The 21352-nt window shown below is 34.0% G+C and overlaps 1 protein-coding gene across 1 annotated transcript; it reads left to right on the top strand.

The window, feature by feature from the left end:
- The first annotated feature begins 15149 nt into the window (after positions 1 to 15149).
- On the top strand, positions 15150 to 20594 carry LOC120160057 (zinc finger CCCH domain-containing protein 24-like). The gene is made up of 14 exons (XM_039170515.1): positions 15150 to 15781; positions 16672 to 16764; positions 16859 to 17173; positions 17265 to 17337; positions 17477 to 17609; positions 17683 to 17836; positions 17990 to 18070; positions 18313 to 18435; positions 18557 to 18730; positions 18821 to 18955; positions 19194 to 19289; positions 19414 to 19731; positions 20036 to 20079; positions 20169 to 20594. Exons 1-14 carry the CDS (start codon positions 15227 to 15229, stop codon positions 20413 to 20415), a joined length of 2541 nt encoding a protein of 846 aa, XP_039026446.1. The 5' UTR covers positions 15150 to 15226; the 3' UTR covers positions 20416 to 20594.
- Positions 20595 to 21352: the final 758 nt, after the last annotated feature.

Raw genomic sequence — 21352 nt, forward strand, 5'->3', positions numbered from 1 at the left:
TCTGCTAGTATCAATAGAAAAGTTTGGAAAGGTGACCCACATCCAAAAACCCTAGATTAAAAAGCTTTTTAAAGTTGGGCTGAATTTGTTTCTCATAATCGGAGGTAAGCTGCTCTCAATCTAGTGTTGGGTAGCGTACTATCTTACCTCCCCTTACCCCATATATATATATATATATGAGAAAAAGGGACAGCTATTTTTAGTTATTAAATTTAATGTGTGAATGTAAGACGTGTTTTGCCTCAATATGCTCAAACATTAGAAGATGTCGGGTTTGAAAGATGGTCAAGAGTATATCAACTTGGAGCAAGATATGGTTTCATGACGTTTAATAGTGCAGAATCAATCAATGCTCTAAGTCGTCATTCCCGAAAATTACCCATTACTATGTTAATGGAGTTTTTTCGAGCCTTTATTCAACAGTGGTACTACAAGAAAAGAAACCATGCAGGTATTATTTCTTTAAATTCGTAACTTATCATATTTAATATATTTTACTAAGTATTATTTATTTAAATTTACAGGAACATTGGAACGTCGTGTTACACCATGGACTGAAAAAAAGATAACAAAACGTGTTGTGAAGTCAACGTCATGGTGAGTTGAACCATGTTCAAACACTTTGTTTGAAGTATTGGATAATAACTTAAATGGGCTTGTCGATCTGAATGCAAAGACGTGTAGTTGTATGAAATGGCAAACATCTGGTTATCCTTGTGGTTATGTTATAAAAGTTGCTCTTCATCTAAACCAAGATGATTCAAGCGCATACGCTATGGATTGTTACACTACAGAAGTATATCGACAGACTTATGCCGAGATTGTCTACCCTATTCCACATCCTTCTGAGTGGACATACCAGATGACTTACAAACAGTTTTGCCACCAGTCATGGACAGCAGGCTATCTGGCCGACCAAAAAATCACGATCGTATACCATCTAAGGGTGAAGAGAAGAGAATATCAACATGTAGTCGGTGCAAGGAAAGTGGTCATACAAGGTTGACCTGTGGATCACCAGTGTCATCACAATCATCTTTTTCTCTACCAAAATATGGATCCTCATTAAAAGCCAAAGCTCATATGGTGCCAAGCAAAAGGAAATCAAAATTGCAATCAAAATCAAAATCCCAATCACAACCGGCTTCACCTTTAGGGACTTATTAACTTAGGTGATTTTTAAATGCAAACGTTATATTATGTGTATTTTATGTGTGAATGCATACATTTTCAGTTAGACATGTATTAGTAACATGAGTTTGAACATTGATATGATATGTTCAGTTGTTATCACTTATCAGATTATTGTCTGTTATCTTTTTAAATGTGTTTTCCTTGAATTCGCAACGCGAAAGTCAAATTCGCGTTGCGATTGTTGCGAAAGTGTACCTTCAACAGGTTTTTTTTGCCTTCAACATAATGCAAATTGAAATTAAACAACAAATCAATTAAACAAAAAAAACAATTCTTATTTACACATGACATCCCCAGACAGTATATCCAAATGCTCCTAACAATAGGGAGCTTACATCCAAATACATCAATTTGTTCACGCAGCTCACTTCAGGATTAACCTACAGAAACGTTATGGCCATGAGATTTTCTACACATCTAAAACCAACAAACAACAAATTGTTGAATTCTAGTTACTTAACCAAACATTTTCAAACCAACAAATAGTATATATGTTAACAACACTTGCTCAAACTTACCAATAACAAATGGTTGTTTATGCATACTTTTAGCACACGGATGCAGGTAGGCAACGTCTCGAATATATCGCTCTAGCCATAAAATACCGAAACCACAACCCTACTGCACCTCTATCTCTATCTGTGGGGGGTAGAATCTTTTTACCTCCTATCGTCATACGTTCCAAGCACATGCATACAAGAGGACCACAATCCCCTCTGGCTCCCGCCGTTTGTTGTGGCACTGTCTCATCTTTTATCATTGTAACTTTTAACTTATTTGGCTTCTTGTTTCCTGAATTAGTCCAATAATCAATCGCATCCAAGTATTTAGCCAAATGAGCGCTCCATCCCTTACAAATAATATCTTTCAAATCAGGCAATGGTGTGTAATTCAATATGTTGTCATATACTATCGTCTTTATGGATGGGAGCTGAAGCTCGACGAGAAGCCAATGACGACGTTCCATAACAGGGATAAACACCATCAATCATAAATAATAATTCAATTGCGCACATCAAATAAAATTTATGAACACCTTTAAAATATTCAAAAATAAATAATAATCTTATCGACCTCCCACCACGCAGGATAAATGATAGCTTTTCCATTACCCAACGCATATGAAACGTCTCTCTGATCCTTCAAGTGAGCTACGTGAAAAGACGAAGGCATAATAGTCCATTGCGTCTCTTTTATTTTCTTCAATTTCCTTATAATTATAAGACGTGACATACATGCATCAATATGTTGTTTTATAAAAAAATACATATATTAGTGAATTTAATAAATTTAAAAAAAAATAATCAAAATTCAATATAAGAATAATATAAGACTTACCCCCCATTCAAAATAGTCATTCTCTTCAACACCTAATAAGCCCCACCAAGTCCGATCAAGAAACAAATACATATTATCGTCGATTTTGCATATATCAGCGTAGCAACCCTGGCTCCTCTCATGTAGATAAAAATCAACTGCGGTCTTAGCCCAAAGGGTATTATCCATAATTGTGTCCGGTAGTGTTCTCATCTCTGCTGAGGAATGGTACTGGCCGGTAACTGATACGAAAGCCATCTTTGATCCATCATATCGGGCACGTGAGGGGGTTTATCAATAAGTCAACATAGTATGCCATGTGAATCGGGCTCTTGAACGGTGGGAGGCCTCTTAAATGATGAGAGAGGCCTCTTAAACGATGAGAGAGGCCTCTTGAACGATAGGAGGGGCCTCTTGAACGATGACAGATGAATCGGGCTTCTTCTTACGGAGTCTTGGAACTACTGGGGTGAAAGGAGACGTAATGACATGTGCACGACGTCTAACGTGAACCCCATCGTGCAAGAAAAACCCGACGTAAAGCATCTACCTTATCGGGCCGCTAAAATAAATTAATACATAAATCAGTAAATAAATAAATAAATAATGTCGAAAAAATATTATTTGCATTTTTAGTATAGTATTAAACAAACTTACCTCATTGCGTAGAGTATGAACCTCATTCTGCAACGATAAAACAATCTCACGTAGAACGGCTACCTCATCACGTAAAGTAGATACCTCACCACATAAAGCACCATTGTCATCGCGTAAAGCATCTACCTCACCACGTAAAGATCGTACCTCATCACGCCATGCACCATTGTCGTCACGTAAAGTACCGACCTCATCACGCAAAGCATTGACCTCATCACGTAACTCCTCTAACTCATCCCGTGGAGGTGGAGAACAGGGAGATAAATGTCATGGTATCTTTGTTGGTCGTCTATCATGAGGTGATGGTGGAGAAGAGGCTCGATGATGTGATGGAATAGGTGATGGCTCTGGGTGTCGAGCTTAAGAATTGGCTCATCCCATCATCGAAGTGGGGGGTGTTCATCATCCATCCCATCAAAAAAACGCTTACTAGCTTGCCACCAATCAGTGGCAAGCTCAGCCTCTGTGGGTGTCAGCCTCTGTAATGGATAGTTTGCCTCATAACAATATAAAAGCTCAAACAAAGTCAAACGTCTACTAGTAATAACTTGTTTATATATGGTAGTATTTGTGTTAACTTACATCATTCATCGTCGTATATGGTATTAAATCTTCCCAATCCAACAGTCGGATCCTTCTCCAGGTAATAGCCCTAGGAATATCATTTGACTTTTTGATGACATATGTCCGCATGCTGGGAAAAGCCTCAAATATCCAAATCTACAAACAATATAATACACAAACACTAATTTTAGTAATTATTAAATAATTAATTATAATTTTGGAAACATTATATAGAAATTCTTACCTTAAAGGCCCAAATAAAGCCTACCAAAGTATATTTGGAACCATGGCCACACAAACTACGACGGTTCTCAAAGGCAGTTGACAACTTTTTTCAGGTAGCTTTCCATAGATATGAACCCCATAGAAACACGTTCCATGCATCTAGGTCCTCTACCAATAATATTAAATCCTCAGAAATAGATTATTTGCCCTCTTTGTCTAAAAAGTCGGCATTCAAAAGTAATAAAATGCATACTCGGACAACATCAAGGTCATCAATCTGAGTAAAACCACCTTTAAAAAGTAATCTTTTACAATCGTCGACGTGTAAACTGGGCTTCACCTTTGCCAGCTCGGGAAAAACCCGAAATAACCATGATGGGCGGGCGATATGACTAGTGTACCGACCTACTTCATCGTGTCATCCGAAACGTAGACCAGTGATTAAACAAAACTCCTCCCGCCCAAAACAAGTATACGCCGGTGGAAAATGAAACCATATCTCTTCATCACCACGTTGTATCCTCTCGGGTAGATCGTTAGTCATGGTCTAAAGAAACAAATAGGTCAGCATAATATCTCCACCTGGATGTTGTACTTTCAGCCATGGCCCGAAACAAGTTTTCTCAAACAAATTCCTTTGTACATGTGTAAGTGTCGACGCAATTGTAGTGGCTAGGCTTAATTTATTCCTTAAAGTCAATAAAGCCGAAAAAATTTCCTAACAAAAACAATAAACATACCAAGTTAGATATACCAAAAACTACAAATTATACATTATAAACATATATGATATTAAACAGGGAAAATATAGGCAAATATGTTTCAAACTAGCACGGTATTCACCCAAGTCATTATTCTATCATAGTTCACATAATGCATCAGATAACATTCCAGAAGTAAGCACTTATATCACATTTAAAAGGACAACATATAGGTTTAGTGCAGGTTCAAGGACAACATAAAGAGTAGTAGTTTATTCTTGAAACTTAAATTCGCAACACTGTGAAGTTAATATTTGTCTTTGTTTTTTGGTTGAAGTAATGCAATTCATTCAAGTTTCAATTTGCAGAAGAATAGAAGTTTTTGAAACTTAAATTCGCAACACGAAAATGAAAATTTGCGATTTTCGTGTTGCGAATTTAAGTTTCAAAAACTATTCTTCTGCAAATTGAAACTTGAATGAATTTCATTACTTCAACCAAAAGACAAATACTAACTTCACAGGGTTAAAGACTAAACAGTTTAGCAGTATTGACAGCAAACAAATGAGTTTACTAAGCAATCTAAGTGAAATGGTTAATCTATATATTGAAATTACCAGTAAATTTATCATCAATTTAAATATGAAAAATCTAATAATAATACAATATTTTCAAAATAAAAATAATTAAAAAAACTAACCCTCGATGGTTGATTTTTTATTTGTGGTCGTGAATGGTTGTGAGGGTGGCTATGAGAGATGGAGATAGAGGGGGGTCATCGGATATGGGGACGGATGTCGCCGTAGAGAGTGAGAGATGAAGATGAGACTGAGTTGTGATTTAAGGTTTTAGGTTATGAGTTGCGATTATATTGTTTACATTTGTGTTGCGAAATTAATATTGTGTTTTGAATTCGAAAATAAAATTCGCTTTGCGAAAATAAACGCGCTTTGTGAAATTGACTTATGTGTTGCGAATTTGACTTCTGTGTTGCGATTTACAAATTCGCGTTGCGATTTATATATTCACGTTGTGATTTACATATTCGCGTTGCGAATTTCAAAACTGAGTTGCGAAATTGGAGTTCGCGTTGCGAATTTGTTGGTCATTTTCGCAAATCCAAAAAAAATTGGTTAAAATCGTATATTATAAGGCGTTTTCGGTCACTGAAATTATTTTCTCTTTTTTAATTTATATGTCGTTTTTTATCTCCTTGTTAGGAGTAAGCATGTTGTTTTTTAATATTTTTAATTAACCGATACATTACTATAGTAATACGCGCATCATATTATTGAACAAGTAAAAATAAAAATAAAAATCAAGTCATATAAATAATAGTAAGGTAAGAAATGATCTCTAAACCTTTTGTATAGAGGTATAGAAGTTCACCCATTGAGTTGAGCTAAAGCAAATTTTATTATGTTTTTATAATAAAAAAATTATTATTAATTTTTTATAATTTCAAACTTAATATTCATAAAAAATAAATAATTTTTATTATTTATATTCTTCAAGTAAAGTAGCAAAATGAGTTATCAATATTTTGTTATATAGAGGTCTAGACGTCCAACCATTGAGCTGAATCAAAATATGTTATACTTTAATAAAAAAATTATATTTAAATAAATTTTTATTTGTTATAAATAATAATAAAATCAATATTTAATGTCTCGTTAATTTTTCAATCTTATGTTTTATTTTTACAATAACTTAATATTTTAAAAAAATCTAATAAACTCTTTTTATTTTTTATATTTTCCAAACAAAATCAGTCCCTAGTGTTTCACTGATTTTTCAATTTCATTGTTAATATTTTATAATTTCAACCTTAATATTTCAGATAAAATTAAATAATTTTTTATTTTTTTATATTCTTCATGTAAAATAGCAAAATGAAATATCAACATTTTATTATTTTTTAATCTCAATCAAACGTGTCACTAGGATTTAAATCAAACATTGCAAGTTGTTATCTAATTAATTTAAATTCTTGATGAAGCTTAGTTGTAACGCCTCGAATCTCGGGTTAGTAGTTTCAGACTAAGCTGAGAACGTTAAAACGAGTCCAATAAACTTATAGAATGGCTTGGGCCAAGTTAAGAATGGAAGTGGGCTTGTGTTAGGCCCAAATGGTAGAAATATGGACCATTTTAATATCTAAAGGGAAGTTGGAGGACTAAAAGGGACATTATTTCCTCTTTTAAACCAAAAGTTGATTAGTTTTAATGGTGATGATGTATTATATTTTACCCACTCTCTCTATTCACCCCATTTTCATTCTTTTTTATCCCTATCTTCTTCTTCTTCTTCCTCCCAAACAAGGTGTAAATGTGAGAACTTGACAAACCTTCAAGCTTATTTTGGGAATTCTAAGTAAGAATCAAAATCTACTCGCCTCAAGCTTTCATTTAATCCCTCAGTCTCAAGGTTTGGTCACAATAATCATAGATGGAAGTTTAATGAGGGTTTAGAAATTTAAGGATTCTAGTTCTTTTTAGGTAAGATGAGTTTAGAAAAGTGTTCTTAGACTTATTTTAGTTTCTTAATCAAGTTAGTAATTCATTTTCTCATGTTATGTTAGTGAGAAAGATTGAAGAAAGTTCCAAAACCAAAGAAAAAAAGATGTAACGCCCCAAATCTCGGGTTAAGAGTTTTGGGTTAACCTAAATGGGCTTTAGAATAAATCCATAAACATTTTATAAAGTCTTGGACCAAATGGGCACTAACTTGGGCTTGTTTGGGCCCAATGTTAAGAAAAATGGGTGTTTTTAAACTACAACCAAAGCTAGAGTGACCAAGAGAGTAATTATACCATTTTATCTTTGAACTGAAAATCCTTAATTATTGGATGATCTCACATTGTCTCTCTTCTCATTTTCCCCACTTTTTTTTGTCATATTCTTCTCCCAAAAGCTTTCATCTTCCTCTTTAATAACCTAGACAAAGGTGACAACTTGGTGAACTAGAAAGCTTAGTTTGATATTCTAAAGGTAAGAACCATATCATACTCATCTCAAGATTCATTTCAAGCCCTTAATCTCTATACTTCATCAAGGTAGCTAAAAGTGGGTTTAGTGGGGGTTTTAGAAACCTAAGTGATTTCAGCTCATTTTTTTAGAGATTTTGACCTCTAAAAACGTTAGTAATCTTTATACTTGATTTTTGTTTAGCAAGAGAAGTTGGAGAAAACTTCAAGTCTAGAGGAAAAGAGAAGCTAGTGTTTGGTTGAGCACTTTCATCATATTTGAAAATCAAGGTAACTCACTTCTAACTCAACTCTACCACATATAGGTTACTAGATGTGTTTTGGTAGGTTGCATGAGTTATGAAGCATGTTCATGGTATAACTCAAAAATCAATGTTTTCCAGCATGTTTATGGACTCTTTATAACCCCTAAATTCATACATAAATCTTTAATAATGTTTGATAACCTCAATAGGATGTTTAAAAGTGTTAGAGTGGCATTTTTCGTGCCTAAAATAGGGTATTTCTTGGTACGAGTATCAGTAATAGAAGAATAATACCAATATTACTCTTTAGGTGTTAAAAACAAAGAGGTTTTTTGGGCATATAAGTATCGATACTCATGCAATGGGTATCAATATTGTAGGCGAGGTATTGATGCTCGTAAGGTGGTATTAATACCGAGTTCACTTAGCTGGTTCTAATAGCTAAATTTGTATTGATACTCATGGGAGTATCGATACCAAGGGTAGAGTACCGATACTCCCCAATAAGGATATCGATACTTAGGCATTTTTCAAAATATCGAAGACAAATTTGGTATCGGTACTCAAGAAAGTATCGATACCCCAAACCAGAAGTATAAGAGTATCAATATCAACCATTTGTTATCAACCTTTAACAAATCAGCAGTATCGATACCTAGAGATGAGAATCGATACATAGAGGCCAATATTGATAATAAGGAGCTTAGTATCGATACCCACGAATAGTTTTGGGTAAGAAACTCAAGGGTTTTAAAGGTTAGAATTGAGAGACCTAATAACACCAGAATATCATGAAATAAAACTACAAGTGAGAATAGTAATAAGCTCAAAATAGTTAGAAACAACAACAACTAGGATAACATAAAATTAGCCTTGTTTGACATTAGAGACACAGTCAGGACACCCAAGTTACTTTAGCAGATACGATCGTACAGTTGGATATCTCAATCAGTGCCAAGGCACTTCAGTCACCAGTTGGGCGTATATGCCCCAATACTTGATGGAGTAAGTTGATTGGATGTATGTTTTCGATACAACTCTGGATCTCACCCAAATAACCAAGGGTATTTTAGAAAGGCTAAAGAGGTGTGTGAGCTCTGAGATGTAAAACCCTCAGCCGCACAATGATACCTATATCAGGATTCCCATGTCTTCATACCTATGCCTCTAGTATACACATTTAGAGAATACATGTAGTATAGTACAATTATTAGTGAGACATTGAACTCATAAGCTTAGCGTTCGAAATGTGTTTCCGTGCGCAGGTTCTTAGGAGACCAGTCGAGAAGCATTATCGTCGCCAGTAGTTCCAGCTTAGCAGAGACTTTAGAGTAATTTTTGATCTTTTATTAGAGGGCATGTACTATTGTAGACCCTTGTATTCAGATGTAACTCTATTTTGATTTTTAAACCAGTGTATTTGTTTTGGATGATTTGAAAGCTCCCCATATTTTGTAAACTTTGAATTATCACTTTTTATTTTATTTTACTTTGGATGGATTTTATATGGTATTTTACAATTGTTTTAAAGAAAAATTATGGGTTAGCCACTCTGGTCGTCCCTTGTAACATCATGATCCATTGATCTTTGGGTCAGACTAGATTAGAGTGTTATAAGAGAAATTAGCCCTTGGTTAATTTGGGGACGTTTCTCTACTACTGGACATCAAGGTAACACTTTTTTAACCTTCCTATACCATTGTGGGTCATTTAGTGCATTTGTTTAGCTAGCACGAGTTTATGAAATATTAAGCACATGGTTATCAAAACAGGACCGGACCGGCTGGTTCGACCGGTTGAACCGGGAACCAATTGCCTACCCGGTCCGATCAGCTTCCAAAACTAGTTTTGTAATGAACCGGCTGGGAACCGGTAAAACCGGTGTGAACTGGCTAGAAACCAGCAAAACCAGTGTGAACCGCCGGTTCTATTTTTTTTAAATTTAACCAAATGACGTCGTTTGTTATGCTTTTTTAGAGGTGTTCAAATTCGGTTTTAACCGAATTAACCGACCAAACCGAATTAGTTTGGTTAATTCGGTCGGCCACTGAATTAGTTCGGTCGGGGAACAGTTGAGAATTTTTTTGGAATTTGGTTAACAAAATTAACCGAATTAAACAAATTAACCCTTAAATATTTTTTCACCCCCATAATATATGGCCCCCCACTTCCTTTATGTGCTCCTCGGTTATCAATTCTTTTTGCCTTGATTTGTGTAAGGTATGAGTAAGAGATGGGCAGGTGGAGCATGGGCAAAAGTGTATAGTGGAGCATGGGGCTACGCTTTTGAGGGTCGGGAATCATGATCTATAGGCTTTTAAGTTATATAATTATGCAAATATGAGTTCAGATTATGTGTTAACATTCATGTCGTATATATATGCGTGTTATATGTTTATAGATGTGTAAACCACTAAACCCATTTAATATCATACATGTGTACTTTATAATGTATATATATTATATGTTTTATGCTTACTGTTTTCACAATAATGTACATATGTATATATTAATAGCATATTAGTGTTTTAAATCCATTAGTTAAGAATTTAGTGTGCGTAACACCTTAAATATTATTTTGTAGTTGATTTGAATCATTTTGTTTCACTTGATTTTATGGCATTTAACTTATATATGTTATAACTTGTGATATTTTTATACCTTTTAATATTGTAAACTTAAAAAAAGTGTTATATATATATATAATATTGCTTTGAATATTATGTAAAATTAAAAAAAATATTATTTTATATAAACCGGTTCAACCCGGTTCAACCACGATTGAACCAGTGAACCATCTATATCGGTTTAAGGTCTGGTTCAATTTTAAAAACATTGATTAAGCATGTTCATGGTAGATTCTAGTTGGAAGTGTTTTATGCAAGAAAAATGACTTCTTAGAACCTCTATACACATACATAATATTTAAACATCAACTAATGGCTTTAAGGGGGTAAATAGGTAGAATCAGGTTGCATTTTTGTGCCTAAAACATGACAATTTTAGGTTTAAGTATCGGTACTGAAAGGACAATACTGATACTATTCATCAACTAGCTTGATATAAGGGAGTTTTGGAAGGGTAAGTATTGATATTTATCCACTGAGTATCGATATTGCGAGTCAGGTTTCGATACTCTCAGGATAGTATTGATATTGTTTTTAGATTTAGGATTTTAGTAGCTTATTTTGGTACCGATACTTAAGGGATTATTAATACTATGGTGAAAGTATTGATACCCTAAATAAGGGTATTGACACTCATTTAATTGTTCAACATCGAAGCTATTTTTGGTATCGGTCCCCTATAGATCATTATCGATACTGTAGGGCCAATACTGATACTCTCGTCCTAAGTATGGTAAGAAATCCTTCTCATCTCAAGTATGATAGTTCGGGAATTCAAGGCCATTCAAGCTCCATAAATAAGACTCCAAGTGAGAACATTATTATGCCTATAATTACATCTAGAAACGTAAATAAATTATGAAGTCAATAAAACTAACCTTGTATGACGCTCGGGAAACAACTAGGATACCCGAGGTACTCTAGTTATAAGATGATCGTTTGTATGATAGAATGTTTGGACATGTCCTAGATAGTACACAAAGCACTTAAATGTTGATAGGGCGTAGATGCCCTAAGTACTCGCATGGAGTTGGTTGATAGGGTGAATGTTTCCAATGTAGAAATTCCAGATCCCACCCTAGGTAAGCTAGAGGGGTGTGTATCTCTGAGATGTAACGAAACTCTCCGACTGCATCATGATGTCTACATTCGCATGTATGCATAACTTAGCATCTTCGTAAGTTAAGATTTATGTTTACTAGCATGTGCATGTAGATGAATGCATGTAGTATAGTTTGGTTATTGACATGACACTGAGCTTGTGAGCTCAACGTTCATAATTTGTTTCCGTGCGTAGGTTCTTAGGAGGAGCATATCTTGCAGTCCGCTTTTCAGACCGACAACATCTTTTGAGTACGTCTTGAGTATATTGTAGAGGGCATGTATTGTATATGGACCTTTGGTAGTTGAGTTGTAACTATATTTTGAGACACTTTTAAATCAGTTTGGTTGTATTTTGGGGGCTCCCTATCTATAAACTCAATTTCTATTATTTTATTTCACGTTTATGATGGATGTGTTTAAATTGGTCTTTATAATTGTTTTTAAAAGATTTTTTTTGAATTAACTGCTTTAGTGGTTTTGTGTGATGTACTATCTTATCGCTCTTTAGATCAAAGTGGATTAGGCCGTCACATTATTTAGTACAATGAATGTTAAACCAGTTGCTAAAATTACAAAATAAAGAAATACTCTATTATTCACTAAATGGGAGTGTTTCCCCCTGTATGTCTGCTCTAATTTTGCTTGTTTTATAGTATCAATAGAAAAAGGACTATTCGTTATGGTAATTTGTACTATTCGCACGCCAGACCTAGTGATGTGAGAAATTTAGAGGAGATATAAAATTAAAGTAGAAGTAGGAAAAAATAATGTGGTTTGGAAGGGTGGATTTTGTGAGATGAATCGCATCAAAAACCCTAAACTAAATACTATCAAATTCAAGTCGAATTTATTTGTCATAATTAAGAAATTATATATTAAAAATGTTCAAATTTAATAATATACTATTAAGTAGCTGGACGAATCAACTTATCTTAGTGGTTTAAAGAATCATTGTTGTTCTCAAAGATTATAGGTTCGAACATCAGTAACTGCAGTAGGGTGATTGAACATTCATTATCAAATGGTTAAGAGTATTTAGAATATATATTACTTTGTAATCACTTTAGCTTAATAAAAAATATATTAATTAGCTATTATTAGATTTTCGAGATTCATACATATATGTTTAAAATAAAATTATAATTTATATAAATAATATAATACGTATAATATTAAATAAAATGATGATTGAACAATTCAAATTTGCAATTCATGAAGATTTTAAATAAATCAAATCACAACTGATAAATAGTACCAAATTAAAATGAAAAGAAAATGAATTGCATTTAGAAATTAATTACTTTTATTGACATTTATTAATATCAATAAAATGAAAATACTATTATAATATTATAAACTTATACTTCTTTATTTTATACTATGTGTTTTTTTTATATTTCTCCAAATTCAATCGATACTTTAACAACATAAATTAAAAACAAAATAAGTAAATATCTTATATAAAAGTATGTTTATAAAATTAAATAAAACAATACTCTAACCCTCATGTTTATAAAAAAAACTATAAATTTAGACTATCAGCAATGATACTTGAAATTCAATCCTCAGTTTCCTCAGTTTTTTTAATATTTTAATAATTATTATTTTATTTTCAAGATATAATAATAAATTTAATCCATAATTTAATATATAATATATATTATGATTTGATCTATAATTATCTATAGGATATCCAAATTTTTTATCAGATATCCGATCTGAATTATCTAGAAAAAAATCAAATTGGATCTCTGAAAATTCATATCGGATCGGATCAATCAGATAAGATATTTTTGCACACCCGTAATAGAAATCACTCTTGCTCCAAATATGAATGAACGTGTGACTCTTACATGAGAAACAAATCGTTTAAACATTAAACTAAACTAGTCATTAAATAAGGATTACCACATTTTGTATTTAACTTATATAGCGATATCACCACAAAATCTATATTTTTCAATAATTATATAATTTAAATACGAGACACTTTAAATTAATGATCGAAAGCTGTCACTCAATTATAGTGTGATTTTTTTTACTATACTAAATTTAATATTTGCTTATATCAATATTAAATTAAAAGATTAATTTTTCACTTTATTTAAAAAAATTAAATAATCTATACATTTCTATAAAAATATATAAAATCATTATAAAATAATATATTATAATGTTATAAAAATAATCTATACATTTAGTTAATTATGTGTTTCGATATATTATTTTAATAGTATGTTATCGTATACAATGTGTGTGGTAGACTATCATTAAAAGTAATATTAAAATATGTGAAATGATCGGCAAATAAATAGGGGTTTTCTGGAGAAAAAAGGGTTAACTACATGGATGGTAACTTATCTTTGTGTTTTGTCCGGTTTTAGTCACTGATTTCAGAAAACATAAGATATAGTCACTTTTATTTTTATTTAATTAAGACATGTTCACTTTCATTTTTATTTAATTAAGATGTAATCACCCCAAGTTAACTGTCGTTAACAACAATTAAATATTTTTTATATAATCACACATTTGGTGAATGTTATTACATATTCTCTCAATTTAGTCATACTTTTAATAAATTAAAATAATTTAATCCTCAAATCAAACGATACCACACGTTATGTTAGTAAGGTTGTTAAAAAATACAACACCCGATTGAGCTGACCTGTCGACCCAGTTAAAAATATCATGTATTTATAATAAAAATATCGATTTTCCGGGTCGGCAACCCTACCAGGTTTTTGGGTCGAGCATGAGTCACAAAATATTGGTTAATCGGGTACCCTCCGACCCGATACCCAATATATTATATTTTTTATATTTATTTTATATTAAATTTTTATTTATAATCATCAAATTATTTCACTCTAACATTATAAAATCCTAATTTCTTAAATTTTGACACCATAACATTCTAAATTCTTAATTTCTTAAATTATTTCACATTAACGTTTTAAATTATTTTAACTTCAAAACATTTGAAATTTTAATATTTTATTTCAATTATATAATTTGAAATTTTAAACTCTATGTGTGGATTATATATATTATAGACTTTTAAATTTAGAAATTTTTTATATAACTTTTTTTTAAAAATAATATAATTTAAAGAAAAATAAAAAAATTATGAACCATGTATCCATGACTCAAATTATATATAATATAATTTTATATATATTAACTTAAAATGTTTTTATATTAACTTATTAAATATATTTTACTATTAACTTAATTTAAAAATATTTTATTTTCATTTTCATTTAAAATATATATTTATTTTAATATATTAAAAATATGACTAAATTGAGAGAATATATAACTAACATGAACCAAATGTGTGAATATATCAAAATATTTAACTACTGTTAACAGAAGTTAGCTCGGGTGATCAAATTTTGTTTAAATAAAAATATAAGTGACTATATCTTATGTATTTTACAATCATTGACCAAAAGTGGATGAAACTTAAAGATAAGTGATCAACCGTGTAGTTAATCCGAAAAAAATTGAAATTGAAACTTAAGAGAGGGCAAGCATAAACAACACGTTCGTCACTTCAGAAAACTGAACTTACATAATAGGGAAAGTAGTGCGATAACTCCCATGGCGGCTTCTCCAAAGAACCAACTTTCTGAAACTAAAACCCTAGACTCCGCCACCCAAAACCCCCAATCCAACGGCCAAGATTCAACCCAAGTAGACACCCAACCTCTACACGAAGCAATCCCATCGTCCGATCCCCTATCAACGACCGACGCCAATCCTGGAGAGAAACGCAAGCGAGAGGACCAAGACCCGAACATGAACTCGTCTACCCACCCCCTGTGGAAAACCACCCTTTGCTCTTACTTCAGGCGTCAAGATGGGTCCTGCAGCCATGGCAGCACGTGCAGGTACGCCCACGGCGAGGAGGAGCTCCGCTCGCGGCCCGATAAGACGTGGGACCCGACGTCGGAGCGAGCAAAGAAGGCGATGAAAGGGGAGAATGGGGAGAAGTTGGAAGTGAAGCAAGAAGAGGAGAAGGAGGTTATAATGACGGAAATGGTCATGGATGGTGAAGATGGAGAAGAGTGTGGAGACCCTCAATTGAGTAAATGCTTGGTGCATTTGCCAAGGAAATGGCATGCGGATAATTTGAGGAAGTTTCTTAGTGAACAAGTAAGTGTTTTATTGGTTTTAGTCTTCATATGAACAGTTTTAAAGTTCATTGGGTAAGCGTTAAGTCGTTTATCTTAATTCCGTTGAGTAATGTTGAGTAATTCTTACAGAAATTGTTAGCTCAAAATGCATGCCCCACTCCGCACGAAATCACAAAGTTAATTTCTTTTAGAAATTTAGTCGGATATTTCTTTTACATTATTTTATTTTTTTTGAAAAAAGAATGGCCTCCTTAAAAACCCCTCCTACCAACACAAGGTTGGGGTCCTATAAAGGGAAAAGAGTACCCAACCTTCATATTCATTAATTCGGTAACAAGTCGTTCTTTACACCAGGAGCGAGAAATTTAGGATAGTCCCTTCCAAAGAAGAAAGATGCATTCGAATCAAGTGCTCTCTTAGCCAATATATGAGCCACTCGATTCGAATCTCTACATAATAATACACAGTGCAACTTAAGAAATGATTACAATTAGTACGAACAGGACGCATATGGATCCCCAGCGTAGAGTCATCATCTTCCTCACTATTGAACTTGTTAACCACCAATGTGGAATCCAGCTCGAGAGCAATACATTGCCAGCCTTCCTCCAATGCAAGACGGCAGCGGCTAGACTTTGAAGTTCTTCTAATCCCGAGTCAAAACATCCAGCTGAGGTAGTAGCCAAACCACCAAAGACCATTCCTCATGCGTCCCTGGCCACCACCCCGATCTAATTTGTTACCATAGGCGATATAATTTGTTAATAATAAAAGTTCAGTGAAATAATTTGATGAAGTCAGATAATTGTGACTTATATGAGCTTTGATGTTAAGTTCAATGATTTATAACGGAAATTATGCAGAGTTTCTCTTGCTTTGTATCTCATATGAATTGTTTTCTTCTTCTAGGGAATTACTTTTAAATCTGCAAAGAAAAAGAAAGGCATGGTGGTTGGTTTCGTGAGTTTTGAAAGTGTTGAACAGTTGAAAAGTGCAGTTGAGGTATCCCATATTTCAATTATATAGAGACCCAGTGATCCATAAATGTGCTTAATAAATTTCTGACTGGTATACAAATATCTCTTCACTGTGAAAGGTACTGGAAGGAAAGACTTTTGGCAACAAGAGTTTAAAGGTTGCAGACGTCATTCCTCGATCATTTGAGAGGAAAGTGAAATCAGCAATGGCTGCACAGACTAGTGAAGATGCATTGGTTAAGGTGAATGCAATTGTTTCAAATGCTTCAAATGAGGTTGAAGATGGTGTGCCAAATGATGACGGTTCTGCGCATGATGATTCAACCTCAAAGGTGAAAAGTGCACGCGATGCAGTCACTCCCCTTGCTTATATGCCTTACATTGATCAGTTGGAGCACAAGAAGAATTCTGTCATGCAAATGCTCAAAAAACTTGTTAGAAACACTTTCACCTTTGTTCTGTTTTTAACTATTATGATTTTCATTATTAATTATATTTGGCTAATTGTTATTTATTATTTGGCAGACTAGAAATGCACGCAAAGCTTGTCCTAGCGGAGTTTCACTTCCTGACTGGGTTCTTAAATCTAAGGAACGAGGTTTGCTTTCACTTTTAACACATTGAAAACTAATCCTCTCATTGAACTTATATTTAAAGTGTAATAATTTGAATTTGCAATTAGATGGTACTTGGTCATTTCTTCAAATGATTGTTTTTTAAAATCTCCATTTGTATAGGTGGTCTTCCATGTGAACTAGAAGGTATAATTGAATCTCCAATTGTACATGGATACCGCAACAAGTGTGAGTTTTCTGTTGGATATTCTCGTCAGGGTAAACCGACTGTGGGGTTCATGCTGGGAAATTTTAGGTAAAGACTTTTAACCTGCTTGGGAACTTCTTTTGAACTAGAGTTGTGCCTCTAAAGACAAGAATCCTTTCAGGAAGGGTGTGACAGCTGTTGAAGAACCTGTGGACTGCCCAAATGTTTCGAAAATTGCTTGCAAATATGCTTCAATCTTGCAGGAATTTTTGCAGCATTCAAGCTTACCAATTTGGAACAGATTTAAAAATACAGGATTTTGGCGTCAGTTAACTGTATGTTCTTTTATGCAATGGCTTTGAGCATAATATGTCCACTGATCTAGTGCTTGTACTAGCATTATTGCTGCCTTTTGTTCCAATGCACTGAATCAAATTGCTGGTAAAATCTGTTTAATCTTATGTTCAAATTCTATTTCAATCTACAAGGTCAGAGAAGGAAGATCAGTTGGGAAGGTTGCAGATGAAAATTTTGAGGCCAATATTTCAGAAGTCATGCTCATTGTTCAGGTTTGTCTATTCTGAAAGCACTTTTCTCATCTTTCAAGTTATATTTTTAGCGGTATATTTTTATAAAGTAAAAACAAAGCGTGGAAATGCTGATTGAGAATGAAAGGGGAAAATGTTTTTTCCTCAAGCTGCCATTATCTTTTCAGTTGTTTGGGTAGACTAAGTTTTTCTTCTTGGATGGGTTTAAAATGACCAACATACTACGTATCTGCTAACTTGTTTTTCATATGCTGATTGCATAGGTTTGTTCAGTTGGGATTGATGATGCACAAGTAACCAGTGAGCTTGAGAGACTTGCTCAAGTATTTGCAGAGGGTGCAGCCACAAATTCTCCTCCTCTTCCTCTAACAGTTTTTGTTGTTCAGGTACTTGTTCCATCATTATTCTTTTCTCCACCCTTGCAAAATTGCAGTTTCTTGAGCTGGGCCAGGTGACATATGTTGTCTTCTCTGATTACTCATTTTTGTGGTCATTGTTTTCATCCAGGATCATCAAGGAATATCGAATGTGGCACCAACTGATGCTCCATTGCGATCAATACGCATCCTGCAAACAGAAAACAGTCTTGGGCTCGAGACAGCCAATAATGTTGTAGAAGCAAGGATTCATGATTGTATAAGCAACCTCCGGTTCTCAATATCTCCAACGGCATTTTTTCAGGTTAAGACCTTGAGCCTCAATCTCTGTCTTCCCTAGTTGAAACATTCATAAGAATTCTGGATAATTTGCAATGGCAACTGTGTATTGCAGGTCAATACACTTGCTGCAGAGAAATTATATTCACTTGCTGGTGAGTGGGCTGGTTTGGGTCCTGATACCTTGCTGTTTGATGTATGCTGTGGGACTGGAACAATTGGACTCACATTAGCGCATCGTGTTGGTATGGTAATAACACTATCCATTTCCCATTCTTCATCGTGCCTGTTTCAGCATCTACATCTCTGAATCATATGACATAGATTGAGCTCCATGTTGTATAACAACGTAAAAAGTGACTATGCTGTAGGCTTGTTAATGTTGTTATTGTGAAGTACTAAACTAATTGATTATGATTTCAGTTTATCTGTATATGCATAGCAAATTCTCCCTTGTAATTGAACTTTCTAGGCATTAAAATCTGCAGGTTGTTGGCATAGAAATGAATGCTTCTGCAGTTCAAGATGCTTATAAGAATGCCGAGATTAATGGGATAAAAAATTGTAGATTTATATGTTCAAAGGTTTGATTTTCCAACTTTATCTTTGATTGATTCATTTATTTTAGAGAAAAAAAAGTTGGGGGTCAATTGTCAAACTGCATTTCTTTGTTCCGTTTTTTACTTGTGTGGTCTCTATGAGCAACAGGCTGAGGACGTAATAGGGTCTCTGTTGAAGGAGTACCTAAATGTTTCTGAAGAAGAAGATCAACATTCAAGTGTCTTAGAAAGTAGTGAGAAAGGAACATTAAGCTGTGAAGAGAAAGATTCGTGCACAACCAATGCACATAATGATGGAGAGAGCTCATGTCAAGAGCCTGAAAACCGTTCTTCAGAAAATAATGGAAGAGAGCTCCAAAATCAACTTCAGGAAAGTTCCATATCAACAGATGGAAATTCTTTGGTGCAGCAATTCAAAAATGTTGTTGCTATTGTTGATCCTCCACGTATGGGACTTCATCCCACTGTAAGTATTATTGCGTTCTTGATGTACCAGCAGTTGTCTATGTTCCAATTCCTCTAAGCTCTATGATTATGAACTGCATGCCATTGCTGCATTTGATCCGTCAAATAGCATCATTTTGAAGAAACTTTGGAATTCTCTGAAAACTACGTGGCTTTAGTTTTAGACATGGCTCTTCTATCTGCATTTAATGTGTAAAATCTATCTTTTTTTATGAAAAAAAAATAGTTCTAAAAATGGGTTCATCAGATAGGATCCATCTTGTCTTGGGATCTTGGACCTCATTTATTGTTTTCTGAAAATTCAGGTGGTCAAAGCTTTACGAACTCATGCTCGATTGCACAGGCTTGTGTAAGTTTCCATTGTGAGCTTTTCATGTTCATGCTTTGGTTGTTCCATTCCCTTTTCAGCCAAAATTCATCTCTCACTCTGTTTTGTAGGTATATTTCTTGCAATCCTGAAAGCTTAGTGGCAAATGCAATTGAGCTCTGCACACCATCTCCCGAGAAAGTTGAGAAAGGGAAGAAAGACAACCGGGGCTGGAGGAACATGAGCAGTGCTGGTTTAGCACGACACAGGGCCAAGTCCATGCCTCTTTCAGAGCCTTTCCAACCTGTAAAAGCAATGGCAGTTGATCTTTTCCCACATACACCACACTGTGAAATGGTGATGCTCTTGGAGCGATAGTATGGCCAACAACAAGTCAAACATGAATATATATATATATATAATGCGGAAGATTAAGTCCTACAGTCTACCAACAAAACTTTTGAAGCTCAAAGTTGTCTCCTTGTTGATTGACTATTTTTTTATTTTTAATTCCATAATGAAAATTTCCTGGTTAAGGGAGAACTTTCTCCGTTTTTGGGCTCTTTTAGCTATGCTACTCTTGGCTGGTCCTTGTTCAAACTTTGAAGTTGAACTCCTTACTCTGGTATATCCGCTTGTTTGACACACTAATGGGGTTAGTAGACCCGAAGAGGAAAAATTAAGGTGGACTTGTCTTCACCATGAATGGTAAGGATTGCGTGGACGGCAAACATGAGTCGCCTGAGTTTTATTTAGCGATTCTTGCCCTGGTGTGGTCTGGCCTTTATTTTTCCTCCCAAGGCAAGTACCCCATCCCATCTTAACTCATATTTTCGTATATGCAGTAGTAGTGTCTGTTTAGACTTAGCCCAAACAGGCAGGGAAGAATTCATAAATATAATATAGAGTAAGTGGGTTTTGTTAGGTTTATTTGATGGTACCATAAAAGTCAATGCATGCCTAACCCAACTCGCATCTTTGGTGGGAGATTATGTGAGCTCCAGACCAAGCCTTTTTATTATTTTCTACTCTTTTTGGTGTATATTATATGCTCGAGTTGTTTCTTGACAAGTAATAAGCTCAATGAATAGATTCATATAAATTTGTGTGGCCCTACTGGATGGTGGTAGCGGGGATCTGTATTTTATTTTCTTTAATAATTACTCCACTTAGCAGCCATGAAAAATATCGAAGCTCTTGTTGGGGATTCTGATAATATCTTGATACCCCACATCAATAGTTTTATCCAAATTATTTTTTACCCATCTTTCTTGGAATTTATAAAAGTTGTTTTTTTTTTTGGTTAAAAAATGGT

This window comes from Hibiscus syriacus, unplaced genomic scaffold (assembly GCF_006381635.1).
Source record: "Hibiscus syriacus cultivar Baekdansim isolate YM2019G1 unplaced genomic scaffold, ASM638163v2 tig00111388_pilon, whole genome shotgun sequence".
NCBI classification, from domain to species: domain Eukaryota; kingdom Viridiplantae; phylum Streptophyta; class Magnoliopsida; order Malvales; family Malvaceae; genus Hibiscus; species Hibiscus syriacus.

What these genes read in the sequence shown, in the direction of transcription:
- LOC120160057 (XM_039170515.1), top strand. Translation starts at nt 15,227, where the DNA reads ATGGCGGCTTCTCCAAAGAACCAACTTTCTGAAACTAAAACCCTAGAC. An exon ending in TGCAAATGCTCAAAAAACTT is followed by an intron (nt 17,174 to 17,264) that starts GTTAGAAACACT and finishes ATTATTTGGCAG; the next exon opens with ACTAGAAATGCACGCAAAGC. An exon ending in GTATGGGACTTCATCCCACT is followed by an intron (nt 19,732 to 20,035) that starts GTAAGTATTATT and finishes CTGAAAATTCAG; the next exon opens with GTGGTCAAAGCTTTACGAAC.